The sequence below is a fragment of the Rana temporaria genome, chromosome 5, assembly GCF_905171775.1.
Source record: "Rana temporaria chromosome 5, aRanTem1.1, whole genome shotgun sequence".
Taxonomy (NCBI): Eukaryota; Metazoa; Chordata; class Amphibia; order Anura; family Ranidae; genus Rana; species Rana temporaria.
Window position 1 is genome coordinate 281,063,837 of NC_053493.1, and position 24,846 is coordinate 281,088,682.

The window sequence follows — 24,846 nt, forward strand, 5'->3', positions numbered from 1 at the left end:
TGGCGTTTTACAAGCGGTAATGATGAGTTAAAAATGCTCCCCAAATGCCCCATGGCTAGTTTTGAAGTGTTAGAGGAGCGGTTTTAACGCACATTAAGGCCCCTTTTACACTAGGCAGGGGAGGTGCCGTGGCGGTATAGCGGCGCAATTTTTAGTGCCAATATACCGTCGTATTTACCGTGATATTCGGCTGCTAGCGGTGTGGTTTTAACCCATGCTAGCGTCTGGAAAAGGGTTAATACCGCCAGCAATGCTCCTCTGCAGAGGCGCATTGGCGGCGGTATTACAGCGGTTTCCCATTGATTTTAATGGGAAGAAGCGGCATAGGAGCGGTAAACACCCCGATCCTATACCACTCCAAAGATGCTGCTTGCAGGAGATTTTTTTTTCCTGCCACCAGCGCATCGCCTCAGTGTGAAAGTCCTCGGGCTTTCACATTGAGAATGCTGGGGCAGGATTATTTCAGGCGTTATTTATGCGCTATTTTAAGCGCTAAAACGCCTGAAATACGCCTCAGTGTGAAAGGGGCCTGACACTCATCAAACACCTGTTCCATTAAAGTTAATAAACTAATCTTTACACACCGCAACTGAGCGTAGACCTAAAAGTGGAAAAATGGGTATTACCGCGCTACCAAAAAGAATAGGGGGGGGAGGGGGAGGGGGAGGGTTTACAGCTGCGGCTCTGAAAGGTGTATCAAACCATAAAATAATAGCAAAGAAAATAGCGCTGCGCTGAAGGTGGGGGATGGGAGAGGTGTGTAGAGGAAGTAAAATGGTCTGTATGTGATAATAGCACTACAAACAATATAGCATCAAAGGATAATCAGTGAACTAGTTGACAGAAGTAGATCACTTCTATGCATAAGTGCTAATAGGAAAACTTCATGAGCTCTATATAATGAAGTGAAAGAAAACAATAAATAAGTGATAAATAATCCAATTATATATATACAGTGTGCGTCACACAACACCCAAGTGGCTGGGATAGGCTAAGCTGAAAAGTCCATGCAGCAGAGCTTAATATTAGAAACAAGAATATAAATAATAATCAAAAGTCCAAAAATGATATCCAAAGTAGGGAGTGCTGGTGTAGATCCCAACATGTAAGGTGAGAGAAAAGGATGGATATCCAATAATCCCTTCAGGGTGAATGAGGATGTCCCCTTACCTTACTGCTGTAAGGTAACAGCATATAGGTCCAAGTAAACTTGCCAAACGTATCTGTAAAGGTGGTTATCCAGATAGGCTCTGATTCAAGGAAACACAGGTCCCTCTTGGTGGTCACGTCTCAGGATGGCCAATGACTCGCACCCAGAGGGATAAAGCACCAATAGTGTGATACCGTTTTTAAAATTTATTTAGCAGAAAGAATACAAACGGATACTCACATGGTAAAAGGTAAAAACAGGCATATAAACAAAGGAAAATAGTTCGCCAACGTCACCTCCGCTACCTCTCGGTGGTCTCCGAGTCCACCGAGAGGTACCGGAGGTGACGTTGGCGAACTATTTTCCTTTGTTTATATGCCTGTTTTTACCTTTTACCATGTGAGTATCCGTTTGTATTCTTTCTGCTAAATAAATTTTAAAAACGGTATCACACTATTGGTGCTTTATCCCTCTGGGTGCGAGTCATTGGCCATCCTGAGACGTGACCACCAAGAGGGACCTGTGTTTCCTTGAATCAGAGCCTATCTGGATAACCACCTTTACAGATACGTTTGGCAAGTTTACTTGGACCTATATGCTGTTACCTTACAGCAGTAAGGTAAGGGGACATCCTCATTCACCCTGAAGGGATTATTGGATATCCATCCTTTTCTCTCACCTTACATGTTGGGATCTACACCAGCACTCCCTACTTTGGATTTCATTTTTGGACTTTTGATTATTATTTATATTCTTGTTTCTAATATTAAGCTCTGCTGCATGGACTTTTCAGCTTAGCCTATCCCAGCCACTTGGGTGTTGTGTGACGCACACTGTATATATATAATTGGATTGTTTATCACTTATTTATTGTTTTCTTTCACTTCATTATATAGAGCTCATGAAGTTTTCCTATTAGCACTTATGCATAGAAGTGATCTACTTCTGTCAACTAGTTCACTGATTATCCTTTGATGCTATATTGTTTGTAGTGCTATTATCACATACAGACCATTTTACTTCCTCTACACACCTCTCCCATCCCCCACCTTCAGCGCAGCGCTATTTTCTTTGCTATGAGCGTAGACCTAAATGGGAGGCGTTGAAAGGCTTAAAATGCCTCCTGACTTGACATGAGGCTTAATTTTTGAGGCGATACGACGAAAACACTTCATGTTTTGATAGAGTGAACAGCGCTGTGTGCTGTCCATTATATCATTTGAAGGGCGCTTTTAACACCTCTCAAACGATTGCTTTTAATGCCAGCGTGAACAACATTCTCTTGTATTTTTTTTTATTCCATTGTGTCAAGAATAATTGTTCACGTTTTTGTTGCTTTTGTGTACTGTTTTATTAGGTTCATTAAAAAGATCAAAACTGAAGTGTAAACACAGTATCCTGTAGCTCATAGTCAGCTTTCAGTTTATGAAATGACATCGCTGTTAGATGAATTTAGTTTGGTTGTTATGGGTTCTTGCTATTATTGAGCAAGAATTAAGGTTTGGGTGAAAGCTGTTTCTCTAAATCTTATCCACTTAAGACCCGGACCAAAATGCAGGTAAAGGACCAGGCCCCTTTTTGCGATTCGGCACTGCGTCACTTTAACTGACATTTCAGCGGTCGTGCAACGTGGCTCCCAAACAAAATTGGCGTCCTTTTTTTCCCACAAATAGAGCTTTCTTTTGGTGGTATTTGATCACCGCTGCGGTTTTTATTTTTTGCGCTATAAACAAAAATAGAGTGACAATTTTGAAAAAAAATCTATATTTTTTACTTTTTGCCATAATAAATATATCCCAAAAACATATAAAAAAAAAGTTTCCCTCAGTTTAGGCCGATACGCATTCTTCTACCTATTTTTGGTAAAAAAAAATCGCAATAAGCGTTTATCGATTGGTTTGCGCAAAATTTATAGTGTTTACAAAATAGGGGATAGTTTTATTGCATTTTTATTAATTATTATTTTTTTACTACTAATGGCGGCGATCAGCGATTTTTTTTTCATGACTGCGACATTATGGCGGACACTTCAGACAATTTTGACACATTTTTGGGACCATTGTCATTTTCACAGCAAAAAATGCATTTAAAATGCATTGTTTTACTGTGAAAATTACAATTGCAGTTTGGGAGTTAACCACAGGGGCGCTGATGGGGTTATGTGTGACCAAGTGTGTTTACAGCTGTAGGGGGGTGTGGCTGTAGGTCTGACGTCATTGATTGTGCGTCCCTATATTAGGGAACACACAATCGATGACATCGCCACTGTGAAGAACGGGGAAGCTGTGTTTGCATACTGCTCTCCCCGTTCTTCAGCTCCGGGGACCGATCCGCGGACACGATCGCCGCTGGAGTCCCACGGTCCCGGAGCTTCGGACCGGGTCGCGGGAGCGCGCTGTGGGCACGCACCCGCAACCCACCGCTGGGCTTGTACGTAATCAGGTACGTGATTGTGCCCATCGGTGCCATTCTGCTGACGTATATCGGCGTTAGGCGGTCCTTAAGTGGTTAAAGGAGATTTGCACTTATCCTTTTCTTTCTGACTTTACTTTATCCCCCCTCCATAGATGCATATTTACCTAGATCAAATGGCCATGTCCTACAGGTATTGTTAAGATCTTGTCCTCAAGTCTTTACTGTTCAGTCTCTTGAGGTCGGACGTATTTGTCTACTTGCGTGGCTAGGACAGTGAAGACTTGTGACCCAAACAAATACAGAAGACCATAGCTGTTGGACCTAGGTAAGTATGCACCTGGGAAGAGTGAGGGTGAGCTAGGATAGGTCAAGGAATGGAGGCAAAAAGGATAAGTGCACTTTGTTTTGAAGTACATTTATCTGCAGTGTTTTTTGTTATCTCTCTTCAAGGCACTATGTCCTGTAGCTGCCTCCTGCTCCGTTCTTCTGTTATCAGCCTCATAACTTCTGATAAGTTCTCTGTCACATATGATAAAAGCAGCCTGAGTTTTGTGTTGGAGAGGATGCTATAACTAGATTAGCAGAGCCCAGATTCAACAAACAGAGATGAAAGTCTCTACCTATGAGGAGAGGGGGTTTGTGCCTTTCCTCCAATCAGTTGTTTTGGCTGTATGCCCAGGCTTCACTGCAGTGCTAGCCAGGAAGAGAACATCTAACACGATCTGAACTTTTTAAACAGTATATAAAGATGAAGACAGCAGATATACATGTAAAACTTATTTAGGGAGATTTGTTTCATCTCTGTGTATCATCTGAGGCCGTTTACTTCACTGGCTATATGTGAGGGTTTACATCCACTTTAAAGCAACTAGAGAGCATTTTGCAGACACCCTAACTTGTTGCCTTCATGCACCAAACAATATTTTTACTTTTTCAAGCCATGGGGATGTTTCACACTGGGTCTTATCAATACATTTACCTCCACTGGGGGGCAAACGTGGTTTGATGTAGAGTTATCAACAAACATCATTCATGTCCACTATAACCCAAACTGGTATTGCAGATGAGCAGGTCTGCATTTCCTGAACACTGTTGGTGCGTACAGGTAACAGGGATTAGAGTAGACATCATTAGTTGGTTCTGTCCAGCGTGCCTGTGTCCACAAAGTACTGAGACCCACACACTATGAAAGAAATCTGTCATGAGAGAAATTTGCGGGCAACTTTTTGCTGACAGACTGGTGTTTGTTCTATAAGCCAATTTAGGTCACTGGCTCGAAATAAGTATGCAGATCAAAAAAGTTACAGGTCATTATCGGCATATTTGTCCAGATCAAGAAATAAAGACTGTGAAGCTGCATTGTCAGCATAACCGCTAGCAAATTTGGGAGAGTTCAGCAATAGCAGTCTGCACCCTTTTATTTCATTACCGCGTTCTTTAACGTCAACTTTTTGTAACTGTTAATTTCAGTCATTGCTCATTATATAGTACAAATGTTCATTATTTAGAACAGACCTGAGTTTTCTTAATACGTCTTGATTTTCTTTCTGTGACATCTCTTAACACAATTCAGGTTGTAGTTTTTCTATAATACAATTAGCCTTTGTTGTCCTTGAGGCTGAGTTTTTATTTCAGTGAACAAGGGTTTTTAATCAGTATGCAATGTGTATTGAATTTGTAGGCAGAGACTGTCAAGAAAGTGGCTGAAATCTTAACTTCAGAAAATGTGGACATAGCACTTCGCAAATCAGCCGCTGAACAGCTGGCAGTTATAACACAAGGTAAAATAAGTAAGAAATTTGGTGTTCTTTTTTCCTTTCACCTGAAAATAATCAGATTACCTTTGCTCTTCTGCAGAAAGAATACCACAGCAGGTCATAGCAAATCTGTTTCTTTTGTTTCTTGGGAATCGCCAATAAAATTAAGTTTTACTTTGTATTGTTTCTTTTTTTTTTCCTGATTAAATTTGTACATCAAAAGTCTATACCTAAAACTGCATGTCATTAATGCCATATGAAGGAGCTAGTAATGGACAGTCTTGAGTGCACCTTGATAAAGCCAGTATTTGGGTTGAATTCGGTCTGGTGTCTAACATGGTCATACAGTATATCCCCCTTTTGCCAAGCACCATTTAAACTCATTGATTGTGTGTCGGCTCTGTCAGCCAAAATTTAAATTTGCCCCTAGCATACAGTGAGGGAAAAAAGTAGTTGATCCCCTGCAGATTTTGTACGTTTGCCAACTGACAAAGAAACGATAAGTCTATAATTTTAATGGTAGGCTTATTTTAACAGTGAGAGGCAGAATAACATCAAAAATATCCAGAACAAGGCATTTCAAAAAAGTTATCAATTGATTTGCATTTTAATGAGTAAAATATGTATTTGACTCCTTTGCAAAACATGACTTGGTAATTGGTGGCAAACCTTTGTTGGCAATCAGAGGTCAGACGTTTCTTGTAGTTGGCCACCAGGTTTGTACACATCTCAGGAGGAATTTTGTTCAACTCTTCTTTGCAGATCCTCTCCAAGTCATTAAGGTTTCGAGGCTGATGTTTGGTAACTCAAACTTTCAGCTCACTCCACATATTTTCTATGGGATTGAGGTCTGGAGATTGGCTAGATCACTCCAGGACCTTAATGTGGTTCTTAAGCCACTCCTTTTGTTGCCTTGGCCTTGTGTTTTGGGTCATTATCATGCTGGAATACCCATCCATGACCTATTTTCAATGCCCTGGCTGAAGGAAGGAGGTTCTCAACCAAGATTTGATGGTTCATGGACCCATCCATCGTCTCTTTGATGCAAAAAAATTGTCCTTTCCCCTTAGCAGAAAAACACCCCCAAAGCATGATGTTTTCACTTCCATGTTTGATGGTGGGGATGGTGTTCTTGGTGTCATAGGCAGCATTCCTCCTCCTCCACGGCAAATTGAGTTGATGCCAAAGAGCTTGATTTTGGTCTCATCTGACCACAACACTTTCACCCAGGTCTCCTCTGAATCATTCAGATATTCATTAGCAAACATCAGACGGGCCTGTACATGTGCTTTCTTGAGCAAGGAGACCTTGTGGGCGCTGCAGGATTTCAGTCTTTCAAGGCGTAGTGTGTTACCAATTGTTTTATTGGTGACTATGGTCCTAGCTGCCCTGAGATTATTGACAAGATTCTCCAGTGTTGTTCTAGGCTGGTTTCTCACCGTTCTCATGATCATTGAAATGCCACGTGGTGAGATCTTGCATGGAGCGCCAGACTGAGGAGATTGATAGTTCTTTTGTGTTTCTTCCATTTCCGAATAATCACACCAACTGTTGTCACCCTCTCACCAAGCTGCTTGGCCATGGTCTTGTAGCCCATTTCAGCCTTGTGTAGGTCTACAATCTTGTCCCTGACATCCTTGGACAGCTCTTTGGTCTTGGCCATGGTGGAGAGATTGGAATATGATTGATTGCTTCTGTGGACAGGTGTCTTTTATACAGGTAACACTCTGAGATTAGGAGCACTCCCTTTTAAGAGAGTGCTCCTAATTTCAGCTTGTTACCTGTAAAGAAGACACTTGGGAGTCAAAAATCTTGCTGATTGATAGGGGATCAAATGCTTATTTCACTCATTAAAATGAAAATCAAATTATAACTTTTTTGAAATATGTTTTTCTGGATATTTTTTGCTATTCTGTCTCACTGTTAAAACAAACCTACCATTAAAATTATAGACTGATCTTTTTTTTTTTTTTGTCAGTGGGCAAACATACAAAATCAGCAGGGGATCAAATACTTTTTCCCTCACTGTGTACCAACTACAGCACTGAGAAACCACTACAGGTACTAGAAATGTTGACTATACATGTTAGGAAGGGCTGCGCATTTCAAACTAGCAGACATCACAGCTCATCTAAATACAAATAGGTAGCCCAGCATGAATTGGAGGCAGACTCAGGTTCTTTACTGTTCATGGATACAACCAATATTACTGAGTGCTATAGTTCGAATTGTGATCAGCCAGCAGATATTGCTCCGCATTAGATTTTCCTTGCAGCTGGACAGTTTACATTAACAATCATTCCTACCTGATCTAGCATTATTTATTGGCATTTAACAAGTTTAATCATGCCTTATACTTGTACTACCATATACTACCAGTTTGTTGGTGCATTGTACAGCTACATTTTAGCTCAGCCAAAGTGCATCAGCGTGGAAAGGGCCCTTAGAATACATATCTTCGAGTTTCGCATGTGTAGCATGTGCTTTCTGTCTTGGGAATACTTTTTGTTCGATACACTTTTTACTGAAGGAAGACAGTGGGTGCCAGGTCTGATGGTTTATGGAGTGCATTAGAAAGCAAGATTGAACCATGCATTGGCTATACACAGGCATATTTAAACACACTGCAACTGCTATAACTGGGAAGAGAAGATACAACTATGAAATTAGAACTGGTCAGTAAGTATTTTTCTGGCTGAATATTGATTTCTGTGACTTTAATTGGGCTTTAACTAATTTTACCTGTCATGGAATGTGGTTGTATTGTAGCCATTGTGAGTCTGTAGCCATATAAGAAAAGTTTCTCATATGATCTTAGAGTTTGTGTTTTATCGCTTGCGTTTTATAATTTTTGTTTTCTTAAATCTCTTTTGGGGGTTGGGAAGGTTATGTGGTACAGTGAAACCTTGTTTTATGAGTAAAGTGGTTTACAAGCATTTTGAAAGACTAGCAACTTTTTTTTAAAATTGCCTTGATATACTGTGCTCTCTTGATTAACATTTTTTTTATTTTATTTCTATGTTAAAAAAAAAAAAAAAAGGCACTCATAATGTGAATGAGTCTGCTGCTCATCCATGTAAAGCTGCTGCGTATATGTACAGTGAAGCCGCAGGTGTACAGTATACAGTACAGCTTTGTATGTGGCCAGAAATTTGTGGGCGATGGTGGCTCCCATCGCTTCCTGGAGACACTCGGAGTACCCGGAAGTAATGTGAATAGTTCCCGAGTTCTCTAGGCAGTGCTGTGAACCTGTGGCCACATACAGCGGTGTACTGTGCACCAGCAGCTTTACTAAACATACATTACTGTATACAGAGTAGCTTTAAATAGATAAGCACCAACCTCTGGCCACGTACAGAGCTGTATACTGTACACAGCGGCTTTACTGTACATATATACAGCGGCTTAAAAATCAGTGTTCACCAGACTCCCTAAAGGATCACTAAAGAAAAATCATAAAAAAAAAAAAAATAACAAACATGTTATACTTGCCTCCACTGTGCAGCTCATTTTGCACAGAGTGGCCCCGAACCCTGTCTTCTGGGGTCCTTCGGCGGCTGTCTCAGCTCCCCCTGCAAGGACTCGACACCTTCATGCGAGCGAGCTCACATGGTGTTGAGTTATTGCGGGCGCGCTCCCGTGATACAGCGGCGGCCATAGCCGCCGACTGTATCACTCGATCCCGACCGGGGCGTGCCGCATCATTGGATGTGATTGACAGCAGCGCCAGCCAATGGCTGCGTGCTTTCAATCCATCCACTGTAGCCAATCGATGGCCAGGCTCAATGGCGAAGAGGATGTCGGGGGCGAGCGCGGGACTTTCGAGGGGTCAGGTAAGTATAACGGGGGGCTGGGGGGGGGCCAGTATAGACGGATGTTTTTTAAACTGCACTTTTTTAAACTGCACTTTAAAATACTGTACTGTACCTCTGTGTTGCAAAAATAGGTAAAGAAAAAGAATGTGCACACTCACAATTTTAAAGGGGTTGTAAAGGTAAAAGTTTTTTCACCTTCTATGCATTAAGGTGAAAAAACTTTTACCTTTACAACCCCTTTAAAATTGTGAGTGTGCACATTCTTTTTCTTTACCTATTTTTACAACACAGAGGTACAGTACAGTATTTTAAAGTGCAGTTTAATTTGTTTTATGTTGACAGTACACTTTATACTATATTTGTTTTGCCGTAATAATTTTTATATGAATAAATGGTTGTGGAACAAATTATGAGTTTCTATTATTTCATATGGGGAAACTCACTTTGATATAAGAGTGCTTTGGATTACAAGCGTTCTCCTGGAACGGATTATGCTCGTAATCCAAGGTTCCACTGTATTCGGGTTCTCTTTGGCCTCTGATACACTCATTCTATGGTGGGGTCTGTTTATTCATATGTCTGAAATTGCACAAGATTTTTGTTTAGAGAGGACCATATTTTATGACATGAAAGAATTTGATATTCTTTGTTTACATTTTCTTATTTTTATCTACAGATACTACAATGCACAGTGTAGTTAAAGAGCAGAAGGTTGTGGAGACAATACGTAATGTACTGCAGAAATGTGTGCACCAGGATGGGCAGGTTAGTACAGTCATTGTTCAAGGTCTCTTTCCTTATAACATGTCATCATTGCAGCCTAGTTTGTTGAGAACAAACATGGCACACTTATTTATCATTCTGCAAGTTGGCCGATGTACAGACAAATCTCTTCACAGTTCCCAAGCCAGATGGCAGTGTGTGTCCAGTTTTGCACCTGAAAAGACTGGACAATTTCCTTCAGGTGAAGAGTTTTTTTTCGAATGGAGTCTGCTGTTTTACAGTCAGGGGATTTTTTTTAGCATACATCGACATCATTGATGCTTATCTGCATGTCCCGATGCTTCTTCTTCATTAGAGATTGCCTTGATTCGCTATAGAGGACCAGCATTACCAGTTTGTGGCATTGCTGTTTGGTCTTACAACTGGCCATCTGTTTTTTACAGAAATTTGGGCTCCAGTCTTGGGGCACCTAAGGATCCAGGGAGTGTTCATCCTGGGTTACCTGGACGAACTTCTGATCAGAGAACAGTAGTTGTGGCAGCTAAAACACAATGTGGACCTTACGGTGCAGACTTTGAAGAAGTTTGGTTGAGTTCTAAACCGTCGGAAGTCATTACTGCTTCCAACTCAGAAACTGAAGTATTTGGGCCTGATCTGGGATACAGTTCAGGCAAGGATGTTTCTTCCTTCAGAGAAATGTCTGTCCCTGAGAGGGCAAATAGCTTTACTCAGGGAACTGAGGAGTCCCTCAATTCATTTTTGTATGAAGGTCCGGGGAAGGTGGTGGCCTCCTTTGAGGCAGTACATTTCGCTCAGTTTCTCTCCAGACCTCTGCAGCTGAATGTTTTGTCAGCTTAGGACAAGAGATCTCAATCTTTGGACTCTCAGATGCATCTGCATTCCAGTGTCCTGCAATCATTGCATTGGTGGATGTTACCGCCTACATTGGAAACGGGAAAAAAAATCACCCCATTTCCTGGAAGGTAGTCACGACAGATACCAGTCTGTCAGGATGTGGAGGTGTGTTGAATCGTCTTTCAGGACATGGTTTCCACAGGAGAAATTGTTACCCATCAATGTGTTGGATCTACGGGCAATTCACCTGGTGCTTCTGCATTGGACACATCTGTTACAGGGTCTTCCAGGGAGGATCCAGTCCAACAATGCTACGGCCATGGCATATGTCAATCAAGGGGGCACCAGAAGTCCGGTGGCTTGGGAGTAAGTGAATCTCATCCTGTCATGGGCAAAAGTTCATGTCCCCACTTTATCTGCAGTGCACATTCCAGGAGTGGAACATTTTTCCAGACAGATTTTCTCAGCTGTCAGAAATTAGCCCCAGTGGAACGGTCCCTCACTCTAAAAAATGTTAAGGCTCTTTGCCAGTGTTCGGGAACACAAAGCTAGGGAGATGTGTGTCCACGACCAGGCATTTGCAATGGGTGCCCTGGTAGCTCCTTGGGATCAGTTATCTCTTATGTACGCCTTTCCTCCGATTCAGCTGCCTCTGTGTCTGTTGCACAGAATCAGAGTGGGGAACGTGCCAGTAATTCTGGTTGCTTCAGCTTGGCCCAGGAGGGCTTGGTATTCTGACATAGTACAACTGGCGGTGGACGCCCCTGGACGCTTCCTACTCGAACGGTCCTTATTCAGGGTCCAATTTGCCATCCTTTGCAGTCGCTGGCTTTAATGGCTTGGCTATTGAAGGCAGGGCCTTAAAGGATAGGGTGTCCAGGGCAGTTGTTCCTAAATTATTGAGGGCCAGGAAGGAGATCTTTAGGCATATTTAACATAGGACTTGGAAATTCTATATAGCCTGGTGTGAGGCTAGGAAGTTTCATCCCCGTAAGTATGGTATGGGGTGAATTTTGTCCTTCCTGGAGTAGACTTGAAGCTGGCCCAATTTAAGGGGCATATCTCAGCTTTGGTTGTGTATTTTCAAAGACTTATTTCTTCTCATTTATTGATATAAACCTTTGTTCAAGGGGATACCCAGATGGTTCCTCCAGTTAGACCCCCGTTGCCTCCGTGGGACCTAAATTTCGTTTTGTCAGCCATGCAGAGGGCTCCTTTTAAACCAATTCAGGAGATTCCTTTGGTGCTTTTGACTAGGAAAGTGGTCTTCCTGGTTGCCATTACCTGGGCAAGGAGGGTGTCAGAGCTCACTGCTTTTTCCTGTAGAGAGACATTTTTGGTACTACTTTGTTTTGTTCTATCCTTTGCCAAAGGTGGTATAATCTTTTCAACTCAATCAAGACATTCTTTTGTCGCTTTTGTTTTTCCACCCCAAACTGGATTTACCAGGGATTAAGGCTTTTCACACGTTGGATATGTAACAAGCCATGAGGGTATACTTGTAATGTACGAAAAAGAAAACTTGATTTTTGCCCTTACCTGTAAAATCCCTTTCTTGGAGTACATCATAGGACACAGAGGCCCCTTCCCTCTATTTTCTGGAATATTTCTTGCTACAAAACAGAGGTTTCCCTGGAGGGGTTGGGTTATATAGGGGAGGACTTCCTGTCCTTGATTTCCAGTGTCCATTCACCTATAGGTGGCAAATAACCCAGATAGTCATGATTATTTGGCCTGCCCTATGTCACCTGATGTACTCCAAGAAACATATTTCACAAGTAAGGACAAAAATACAGTTTTTTTTTTTAGTTTTTATTATAACATTTTGCTAATGAGTTATTTTTCTAAATCAATTTTCAGTGTTTATTATTTAGTTTGTGTGAAAGTTTGAGCCTACAAGCTATGGTACATATTGAAAATAGATCAATCCTGATGTACTGCCAGCCTATCTAATTTCTTGAAGCCCAAAATGGCAGGAAAGTACAAATACCCCCAATGACTCATTATTGGAAAGTAGACAGTCCAACGTATTCAGTAAGAGGCATGGCAAGTTTTTTGAAGTTTTATTTATTTCCCACAATTTGGAAAATGAAAAAAATATATATATATATATATATATATATATATATATATATATATATATATATATGTTCTGACAGCATAGGCATACTTGCAATTGCACCCCAAAAATGTAATTCTGCTGCTCCTCCTGAGTAAGGAGATACCACATGTGAGACTTTTTTTTTACAATCTAGCCACATAGAGAGGCCACACATCCAAGAAGCACCTTCAGGTGGTTGTGATAGGTGCAGTGATGGTGGCTCTCTGACAGGTACACTGATTAGGCTGTACTGATGGCTGCAGTGACAGGTATATTGATTTGGCTGCACTGATGGCTGTGGTGATGGGTACATTGATTAGGCTGTGGTGACAGGTACATTATTAGGCTACACTGATAGGCTTGCGGTGACAGGTACACTAATAGCTGCTGTGACAGGTGCACTTTATTATGGGGCAATCAGGGCAGCGTTGGTTACAGTAAACAAGGGGTTAAGCCGGTACCTCACAGTAGAGGAGTGCGAGTAGAAGAATCTGGTAACCGCGTGTTACTGGTCTTTGTTGACAGATGTGGTCGGCTGTGATTGCACACATTGATCAAGTGGTACAGAGTCAATGTCATTGGCTCTTTACCCTGATTTGTGATTCGCTATGTCCGAGGGTCCAAGGGCACACGTGAGTGGCAAAAACCGAAGGACGTCATGCGACATCCAGCTGCAAGGACAAAACAGGCTAGTCTATTAGTTTAACTTCTTCCCGTTAAGCATATAGCAGATTGATGGCTGGGCGGGTAGAAATTAAACTAATAGACTAGTCTGCCTTTTTTAATATTATGTGGGAATTGGTCCAATTAAATTGACAACGTGAACCTGTGGGCTATTTTAACTAAAAAAAAACTTGATAAAGGAACACAAATGGGTGCATTTTATAAAACATTTTTAGAACCATTTTTTTTTTTTTCCTGAGAAACTGCATGCACATTTCTTCTGTCTGAATAGAGACAAAAACATGTCTATTATCTTTGCAGTATGAATGTGTTTTAATTCCTAATTATAATTGGGGAATCAGCAAATTCAACAAAATGGTCTCTAGATGGAGCTGATGAGCACAGGAAATAGTACTATGATTGTCAGCTCCATCTAGTGGATGGAGCCTGGTACTGGTATTGAGCAGGGGGTCTGCCCTGCGGCCTGTAAAAAGTGGAACGGCCGGCAGAATGGCCTCTTTTTCTGCCGGCCCTGTTAAAAACCTTGTTGGTCCCGGTTCTCCTCAAGGAGTTTTGGGCCTTGTCTAGACTGGTGAACAGTCCTACAAACTTATTTATGTCCTTTATCACCATGTCACCAAAGAGCATGCCCTCAGCCAACGGCCCGGGCTCGGATTCCGCCAGGTGTGATAGCTGGGGGTCAAGGCGCATGAGGATCGACCTGCGTCTTTCCACAGAACATGCCGTGTTGGCGGTGCCAGCCAGGCATAGGGCTCTTTGCGCCCAACCTCTAAGTTGCGGGAGGTCAACTGGTTGCCCAGATGCCGCAGCCTGCTCGGACAGGTTCAAAATTTTAGTCAGCGGACCCATAAGGTCCAGGACGCGGTCTTGTATAGACCGGAAGGATCGTTCGATGCCCTTCTTCTGAAATTTACCCGTCTTTAGTAGATATTTTGTTAAGACCGGGTCCACCTCCGGGGTGGCCACCACCTTCTTAGGTATGGAGGGTCTGGGGCATTCAGCCCTCAATTTGTTACGACTATTTTTATCTAATGACTTCCTAGCCCACAGTTCCACGTACTGTGAAACGTGTGGCAATGGAGTCCATTCTCCAGAGCGCGGATGGGTAATTGCGTCTGGGTGGAAAAAGGGTTCTCCGAGGGCGTCCAGGAGGACCTCGTCCTGCGTGGCAGGAGTGGCGACTGTGTCAAGTGCCGTAGCCCCAGCATCTTCAAAATCTGACCCGGACTCTGATACGTCCGACCCATCAGAAGGGTCGGCCGAGTCCTCCTCAGAGGAGTCCACATATGAGTCCGGTTTTGCTCTTCTAACGGCCTTATGCCCTTTTTGTTGAGTCTCCCTGGGGTCCAGGGGTCGAGAAGTATCTGATTGATGCTGGGGTTGGTAGACCGTGGTGGGGGCTACCTGGAGCAAATTATTTACTTCCCCTGCCGGGGAGTCATGCACCGCCAGGGTGTGCTTCCTCTTGTGCGAGGCCTTTCCCTTTTTTGAAGGCGGTTCACCGCTCTGGGGCGGTATTGGTGGGACATTTACGGGTTGTTGAGCCCAGGAGGATGGGGTAGTGGAGGCCAGGGCAGCCTGAATGGACATATGAATAATGTCCTGAAGTTGTGAGGCACTTAGGGTGTGTGAAGTGCCTGTTGAGGGAATCTCCCCACTGGGGATCAATGGATTGGGTTCAGACATGATAGCCTGCAAGATTAAATGTACCAGAAGTAATGAGAAGTGACAGACTGTTAACTAAATTATTGTATAAGATATGAGCCTCCTGTCATCATATAATCAATATTTTCCGTCACAAGCTAGGAAAATCTCAAATTATAATTAGGGAATCAGCAAATTCAACAAAATGGTCTCTAGATGGAGCTGATGAGCACAGGAAATAGTACTATGATTGTCAGCTCCATTGTCAGCTCCATCTAGTGACTGTAATGCAATGTTTTAATTTTTGTCCCCATCGAATGCAGCCAAGTGGGCAGAGTTAATTTTATCTGCAGCTTTTCATAAAAATCCACCATGAATTTGCCTTGAAGGTATTTGTTAAGGTACTTCCTGTGATATGGTTACAATGCTTTGTCTCTGTTATGCTCCTGTGTTGTCACTTGTGCTTCCGATAGAGTCTACGGCCGGATTCACAAAACACTTACGTCGACGTATCTCGAGATACGCCGCATAAGTGTAAATACGCGCCGTCGTATCTGAAACCAAGATATGCCTGAAAATAGGCTTTATCCGACCGACGTAACTTTCCTACGCCGGCGTATCGTGGGCGCATATTTACGCTGGACGTAGGTGGCGCTCCCATTGATTTCCTATTCACATATGCAAATGAGGGAGATGCACCGATTCACGAACGTACGTCCGTCCGACACAGTGCGCGTAAAGTCCTACATCCGGCGTAAAGTTATGCCCCATAAAGCAGGTGTAACTCATCAGAATCCATGCAAATGGCTGAAACAGGGAACACAAGCCGACGAATTTTACGTAGTACGTGAATATGACTAGGCGTAGGTTTACGTTCACGCTGTAGGCAGTGATCCGGCGTATCTTAGGGAGTAGTTCCGACATGATTCTGAGCATGCACACTGGGTTGCGTCCACGGGACGGCGCATGCGCCGTTCAATATACGTATCTGTCTGAGACTCAGCCCATCATTTGCATCAGGTCACGCCTCATTTGCATGGCTCACACCCACTTCCACTTACGACGACTTGCGCCTAAGAAACCCAGCGCAGATTTGGCAGCACTGGCTTTGTGAATCCAGTGCTTGCCTCTCTGCGCTACGTCGGCGTACCGTAAAGGAGATACGATACGGCGGCATAATTATGCGCCGATGAATCCAGGCCTATATGTGTCCACAAACAAATACAGGCATATATTTCCCAAGCCATTACTAGAGTGCATGCATGTAGATGGTAGGTAGCTGCAGGGGATTAGCAGCACTAAGATTCAGCGGAGGTTGAAAAAGGTGAAAACAATTATAATATTTTTTTTTTTAAATGACGAACAATGCTTTAGCAAAACAAGTTTCAATTACTTTGTCTTTATATCTACTTTAATATAAATTGTGAAAAAAAGGCAGACTTGCCGCTAACTTTTAATATTGCTATTATTATTTTGTTAATAATACTATAATTTATTGTTTTATTATTATTCACTTTATTTCTGTATATTGAATTATATTGTATATTGAAAGTCACAATGTACAGTACAGTATAAGATTTCAATTCCCACCCCCACTCCTATTCTGGAGTCATGTGGTTACTTTTTTGGGTTTTGACTGGATGTTGGTGATCATAGCAGAATTCAGTGTAAGAAATACATAGGGAAAAATGCATGTTGACAAGGGGAGTGTACTGACATCACAACTCCACCCACAAAGCTCCAGGCAACAGATCCACCCACAGAATCTGCAGTTTTTTAGGTCTCATAAGAGACAGAGGGGAGGCATTTGACAGGTAAGGATACATGCAGGAGGCATCTATATCCTTATACATCAGCACTATGGCAATAGTTTAAAAAGGATGAGAGTGGCTTTACATCCACTTTAAAGTGGTAGTTCCCCCTCCAATTTTTTTTTACCCTCAATCTGATGCTCCTTTTGTCTAGGGGAATCGGCTAGTTGTTTTAAAATCGACGCTGTACTTACCGTTGTAGAGAGCGATCTTCTCCGCCGCTTCCGGATATGGTCTTCGGGTATGGGCGTTCCTTCTTGATTGACAGTCTTCCGACAGGCTTCCGACGGTCGCATCCATCGCGTCACGATTTTCCGAAAGTAGCCGAACATCAGTGCGCAGGCGCCGTATAGAGCCGCGCCGACGTTCGGCTTCTTTCGGCTACTCGTGACGCGATGGATGGATGTCAATCAAGAAGGAACGCCCACTCCCGAAGACCCATACCCGGAAGCGGCGGAGAAGATCGCTCTCTACAACGGTAAGTACAGCGTCGCTTTTAAAACAACTAGCCGATTCCCCTAGACAAAATGAGCATCAGACTAAGGGTAAAAACATTTTGGAGGGGGAACTACCGCTTTAAGTTGTATACATAGACTGTCCCATATGAAATACCCTGAATTAAAGATATGAGTTACAATTGTTTCATTTTCAATCTTCCAATTGAATGTTCTAGTTGAGAGTTAATTCTTTGCGTTACACATTTTGTACCCTTTTTTTTTTTTTTTTAGACCTGCTTTATAATGTGAAATCAGTATTTAGAAAACCTTTTTTATTATTGTGTAAATGTGCCTCTTTTTGTTTGGAATATGTGAGATGAAATGTATTCCATGTAAAAGAAAATTCCTGTTTTAATCTCCAGGCTTTTGAGTGCATGGTTTGCCCATGCTTAACACTACTACGAAAGTTGGTATACGCTGACCCAGTCGTGCGCCTTACACTGGCACAGGAGCCGGATTTTCTCCTTACTTTGTTCAGAGGTAGGATCATTTTATTCAGGTTTGCTCTATTTCACATTCCATTAGTACCCTTGGTAGAATCTGTTGGATGAGATATTTTAGCTTTGAATCTCTAATTGCTTTAAAGTGGTAGTAAGCTGTTTAACAAAAAAAAAAGCCTGTTATGTCTGACATACCTATAAAACGAATCCCTCCAGCAGCGCCCTGTCGACAGGGATTCCCTTTTTATCCAGTGTTCCTTCTGGGTTCGTGGGCTCTGGCTGTTTAAATGGCCGAGCCACAATGTCATCACTCCCGCGCATGCACACAGAAGCCATGATTGGGACACACCGCTCTCAATGGATGGCATACTCAAGTGTGCCATCTTTTGAGAGTGCAGTGCCCATGCGCTGGTGACATCTCCAGCTGCTACACATTGTAAAACCACCTAAACTGTGTACATTTAAGAGATAGCCACTGTACCTACAGGTAGGCCTTATTATAGTCTTACCTATAGGTACACGATAAAAAGTAGAGTTTGCCACCATCTAAGGAATAGAGCAGGGGACATGTGCTTGGTTTTTAAATTGAGACTGTTTTGAAATAAAATAGCCTCTTGGAAGCAGCCCTTTCTGTCAACTGTTGCATATTTATTCCAGAGTGGTGAAGCTGAATCTATGCTGGTGTAACCAGATTAACGAAGAACTAGCATACATTTCTCGAGTCTTGAGTGGCTTCTGTCATGAAGCACAATGCCTGTGTGAGAACCGTTTACTCCTCATTCCTTGTGAAGGGATTCTATCATAAAGCAAAATGCCATTGTAAGCCCCCCCCCCCCCTTCCCTGGGAGAGCACTTTTTCTAGGGGGTTATCTGAAGCGGGGGGAATATCAGGGCCACCCTGTGCAAAATGAGCTGCAGAGCGGAGGCAAGTACAATATGTTTGTTATGTTTGTTATTTTAAAAAAAATAATTAAATATTATACTTGCCTCCACTGTGCCGCTAGTTTTGCACAGAGTGGCCCCGATCCTCAAATTCCTAAGTGCCCCCTGGCGGCACCTCCCCGCATCAGATAACCCCCTAGGAGAAGCGCTGTCCCGGGGAGGGTTACCTTGCGGGCGTACTCCCGAGTCCAGCATTTGCTACCTATCATTGAATTTGATTGACAGCAGCAGGAGCCAATGACCCCTGTGGAGAGAGGGGGGCAGCGCATCCCCACCGAGGGAAATTCGGGGCTCAGTAAGTAAAACTGGGGGGCAGGTGACTGCCAGTTATTTTTTCACCCTAATGCATAGGATGCATTAAGGTGAAAAAACACAAGGGTTTACAAACCCTTTAACTATGTGCTTAAAGGGGTTTTAAAGTCCAAATGCATTCCATGCATTAACATAAAAAGCCTTCTGTGTGCGGCAGCCCCCCTAATACTTACCTAAAGCCCATCTCTATCCAGCAATGTTAAGTCCATCTAGGAATCTCCCTCCTGATTGGCTGAGACACAGCAGTAGGCGCCATTTGCTTCCGCTGCTGTCAATTAAAGTCAGTTAGCCAATCAGAGAAGGGGCGGGGCCAAACCACAGCTACGAGTCTGAATGGAAACACGGAGCTGCAGTTTGGCTTGGGGGGGGGGGGGCATAGAAAACTGCTTGTTGTGGGGGCACTCACCAGGAGGGAGGGGCCAGGAGCACCAAAGAGGGACCCGAGAAGAGGAGGATCCAGGCTATCCTGTGGAAAATCATTACACAGAGCAGGTAAGTATAACATGTTTTTTGTTTTTAAAAAGAGACTTTACAATCACTTTAAGATGAATATTTGTTATATTTATTATAGTATTAAAGTTGAGGTATTTATCTTTTGTTGGTCTCTCTTTTATAATGAAATAGTGAACAATGAACAATAAATGCTTCCCTGTCGGACTATTTAGGAAAGACCAGATGTTGACTATTTGTTCTTTTTCCAGTGTCTTTGTTATTGCAGAATGATTGTTCAGCTCTAAATGAAGCCGCAGCGGTACTATGTCTGCTTCTTTTTGATGACATATCGAGAACAGACACTTGGTAAGAATTACGCACGGTATTTTGCAATAGACTTTAAATTAACTCATTCTATAATACTTGCAAGATCTGTATCCAGTTATAAATTGTATCACACATTTAACTACTTCCAGTACGGCCCTTTTCTGGCACTTTTTTGTTCAGCTGTTTTTTATTCACATGGGCCGGGTCTATAAAGACCCCCAGATCCCTTCTCTGCACTTAAAAGCATTCAAAACACTAAGGCCCAGATTCTCGTAGATCGGGCGTATGTCTGCGGCGGTGTAACATATGTCATTTACGTTACGCTGCCACAAGTTTTTCATGCAAGTGCTTTATTCACAAAGCAGCACTTGCGTGTAAAGTTGCGGCGGCGTAGCGTAAATCACGCGGCGTAAGGCCGTGTAATTCAAATTCGGCGGGTAGAGGACGTGTTTCATTTAAATGAAGCGCGTCCCCGCGCCGAACGAACTGTGCATGCGCCGTCCGTAAAAAATCCCAGGGTGCATTGCTCCAAATGACGTCGCAAGGACGTCATTGTTTTAGACGTGAACGTAAATGGCGTCCAGCCCCATTCACGGATGACTTACACAAACGACGTAACTTTTCAAATTTCGACGCGGGAACGACGGCCATACTTAACATTGGTTGCGCCTCATATAGCAGGGGCAACTTTACGCCGGGACAAGCCTAACGTAAACGACGTAACTTTACTGCGTCGGCCGCGCGTACGTTCGTGAATTTGCGTATCTAGCTAATTTGCATACAAAACGACGGAGGCGACACCTAGCGGACAAAAAAAAATTGCATTTAAGATCCGACAGCGTAAGAGCCTTACGCCTGTCGGGGATCTAATGGTTATCTATGGGTAACTGATTCTAAGAATCAGTCGCATAGATACAACGGCCCAGATTAGGACTTACGACGGCGTACATGGCGTTGCGCCGTCGTAAGCCCTTTGAGTATCTGGGCCTAAGATCTGTGTTTCTGAATGCTTTTGGTTTTCCAAAAATGGCGCTGATGGTTTTCGAGTAAACCGAAAGTGATGTCATGTCATCGCTTCTGGGTTACTATTACAAATAGCCAATTGAAGCTAATCTGGGAAGCCTTCGGGAGCCGCGGAAGGTGGCGGAGGGGGGGGGATGCTTGTAATAGCAATCGAGGGGCAAGTGATCCACTCTGATTGCTAATACATTATAACCAACCGCCGGCTCTAAAAAAACAATACCAGGGTGATTACTGCAGCTGTAGACATCATCCCAGTATGACCACCGAAAGTCCTGCGATGTACAGGTACGTCGCTGGACAGGAAGTGTTTAACCACTTCCTTACTGGGCACATATACCCCTTCCTGACCAGGTGAAATTTCAGCTTGTGGCACTGCGTCACTTTAACTGACAATTGCGCGGTCGTGCGACGTGGCTCCCAAACAAAATTGAGGTCCTTTTTTCCCCACAAATAGAGCTTTCTTTTGGTGGTATTTGATCGCCTCTTTTTTTTTGCGCTATAAACAAAAATAGAGCGACAATTTTGAAAAAAAAAACAATATTTTTTACTTGTTGCTATAATAAATAGCCCAATTTTTTTTAAAAAACATTTTTTTTTCTCAGTCTAGGCGATACGTATTCTTCTACATATTTTTGGAAAAAAAAAAATCGCAAGAAGCGTCTGGTTTGCGCAAAAGTTATTGCGCTTACAAAATAGGGGACAGAATTATTATTATTATTTTTTTTTTTTTTTTACTACTTATGGCGGCGATCAGCATTTTTTTCGTGACTGCGACGTTATGGCGACGTTATGGCGGACACATCGGACACTTTTGACACATTTTTGGCGCCATTCACATTTATACAGCGATCAGTGCTATAAATATGCACTAATTACTGTATAAATGTGACTGGCATTGAAGAGGTTAAGACTAGGGGGTGAGGAAGGGGTTAAATGTGTACCCTAAATTGTGTTCTAACTGTAGGTGAAGGGGGGGTGACTGGGGGAGGTGACCGATCTGTGTCCCTATGTACAAGGGACACAGATCGGTCTCCTCTCTCCCCTGACAGGACGTGGAGCTTTGTGTTTACACACAGAGCTCCACGTCTTGTCCCTGTAGCCGCCGATCGCGAGTCCCTGGCGGACATCACGGCCGCCAGGCACTCGCATCGGCATCTCAGCGATGCGGCGAGCACGCGCGAGCTGCCGTCGGACGCGCGCGCGCCCGCCCCGCAGGATGCGCGCGCAGGCCGTCTTTTTACGGCCTGTTAGAGATTGATAACCACCCCGCGGCCGTATAAAGTCGTACGGCCGTCGGGTAGTGGTTAAAGAAGGACTTCACCTAAAGGTCAAACATTCTAGTTGGAGGACTGTCACCTTTTCATCTTTTTTAATAAAAAATGAGTCGCTCTAGTTGTGAGAGTTTGTTTGGCCTTGAATCAGGGGGCACCTGTGCAAAAAATACTCGGCAATAAAAGTTTGGCAGCCAGTGCTTCTAACAGAAATGTTCATTGTAAATAAAGTTGGATCTGATTTTGAGAAAAAAAGTTTGCAAGTGAAGATCTTTTGTAAGTCTGCCAATCATCCACTATACTCCCAGAGTGAAGCATGTCTTGAAAATCCGGATTTTTTTTAACTCTTTTCGACCCAAACCAACATTCTTTATGCCAGTGAGAGCATCTTTATTGGTAGCATTGACCTTGCTAACGTCCCTATTACAAGCTTCCACTGACAGGTTCCCTTTTCAATTTGACCATTTGTCATTATTATAATTATTATTATAATGCACTATTTTTTTTTTTTTTTTAGGTACAATTTTTTTTTCATTTATTTTTTATTTATCCTCATGTTTTTAACTACTACTTTATGAGCTCCTGTTTTCTGGCCTAATTTCTGGCTCCCCACTGCCTCAGATTGGTGTCTATGAACAATATCAGTTCCTGGGTTGTGCTTCTGCCCCCTGTCTCTGGTGAGCCTTTCAGTATACGGCCAGCCTCATCTCTATGCTGTGTGTTGGGCCAGAAGTGTGGCTCTCTGCTGTATTAAACAGAAGCAATTACCATAGCTTGGAGAGCTCCAAAAGTAGTAAAAACAGGCTTTCAATGTGTAAATTGAAGATATAATACATAAAAATAGCTGGGCCCACAATGGGGCTTTTAATGTATTGTGCATTTTATTTATTGGGTATTTATATTTCATGTCATGTGCAGGTCACAAAGTACTTTCAGTAGCATGCCTCCATTTAGCTTGCCGGTCGCAGTATCTAGAAGGTAAATATACGTCAGAACACATACTTCCTGCTTGAAGTTGAATATAACCATTTCTTAGATGTGGTGCAGCATTCATTCTTTTTTTTAAGACTTTTTTCCTTTAGTTTCACCTGGTGATCCAGTCAGTAAGTCTGTTATAGAAACCTACTTTAAAAGACCAAGCTGTCTGTCCAGACAAAGTAACATAGGGCCAGATTCACAGAAGAGATACAACGGCGTATCTCCTGATACGCCGTCGTATCTCTGTGATCCGCCCGTCCTAACTATGCGACTGATTCATAGAATCAGTTACGCATAGATAGCCATAATATCCGACAGGTGTAATTGAATTACACTGTCGGATCTTAGGATGCAATTCTATGCCGGCCGCTAGGTGGTGATTCCATTGCGGTCGGCGTAGAATATGCAAATGACTAGTTACGGCGATCCACGAAGATCCGCGCGTTCGTCGCATTCCCGTACGTCGTCGCTAGTGGTTTTTACCCGTCACAAAGTTACACCTGCTTTAACATGGCTTATCTTTAGATCAGCCATGTTAAAGTATGGCCGTCGTTCCCGCGTCGAATTTCGATTTTTTTTATTTTTGCGTAAGACGTCCGGGAAAACGAAACGCCGTAACGCACGTCGCATTTAAAAAAAAATCGTCGGGGCGCCATAATTTCGCGCAAAGCATGTCGGGAAATTTAAACACGGAGCATGCGCAGAACGTTCGGCGCGGGAACGCGCCTAATTTAAATGTTGCCCGTCCCATTTGAATTAGGCGGGCTTGCGCCGAGCGGAATTACGTTACACCGTCGCAAGTTTACAGGTAAGCGCTTTGTGAATCAGGCACTTGCGCTGTAATCCTGCGGCGGTGTAACATAAATCAGATACGTTGCGCCGCTCGGGAGCAACGTAATTGTACCTGAATCTGGCCCATAGGGTTTAGACAAACCATTTACCACTGACAGTGTTACTTAAAATCATCAGATTTTATTTATGTAAAACTTTTATCCCAAAAGGAAAAAAAAAAATTTTGCTGTAATTGCTTAAAAAATGTTAGCTGAAGTTCAGGTTAATTTGTTGTTCAAGTTCATTCAACCACTTGCTGACTGCCCTATAGCATTTTTACTGCTACAGGGCAGTAGCTGTGTGCGGGATCACGTGTGTGTGTATATATATATAATTTTGTGTGTGATTGTGCACTTCCGCCTTCAGGGGGTGCACCACTTCTGCTGTGATCATTTACAGCAGAAGCTGATCTGTGGGTGCCAGGCACTCGATACTCACCGATCATGGGCAGAGACTCAAAACGGAGCTCTGCGGATGTACAAAAGGCAGAGTTCAGTTCTGAAAGGGGGAAAGTGGTGGGCTTTGTGTCCCTGCAAAGCAGGGACTCAAATCAATGTCTTCCCTTAGTAAAAACAGCGTACATAGCAAACAAAAACACTGGCTAGGCCCACATTTAACCCTTTGATGGCTCTAGATAACTAACCCCTTCATCAGCTAGTGTCATTAGTATAGTGTATTAGTGTCACTGGTTCCCTCAAAGTGTCAATCGGTGTCGGATTGTCCTCTGCAATATCGCAATCCCACTATAAGTCGCTGTTTGCCACCATTACTAGTATAAAACGTATAAAATTCAGTATATATCCTATAGTTTGTATTTTTTTTTTCTTTTACCAAAAAC

General features: G+C 42.9%; 1 protein-coding gene across 1 annotated transcript in view; it reads left to right on the top strand.

Annotated features, from left to right (window-relative positions):
* RTTN (rotatin) overlaps positions 1-24,846 on the top strand; it is a 329,764-nt gene that overhangs the window by 107,802 nt on the left and 197,116 nt on the right. The window contains exons 20-24 of the mRNA XM_040353902.1: positions 5,247-5,346; positions 9,814-9,902; positions 17,815-17,932; positions 19,848-19,944; positions 23,118-23,177. Of these exons, the coding sequence (XP_040209836.1) occupies positions 5,247-5,346; positions 9,814-9,902; positions 17,815-17,932; positions 19,848-19,944; positions 23,118-23,177 (464 nt within the window). The remainder of the gene's footprint in view (positions 1-5,246; positions 5,347-9,813; positions 9,903-17,814; positions 17,933-19,847; positions 19,945-23,117; positions 23,178-24,846) is intronic.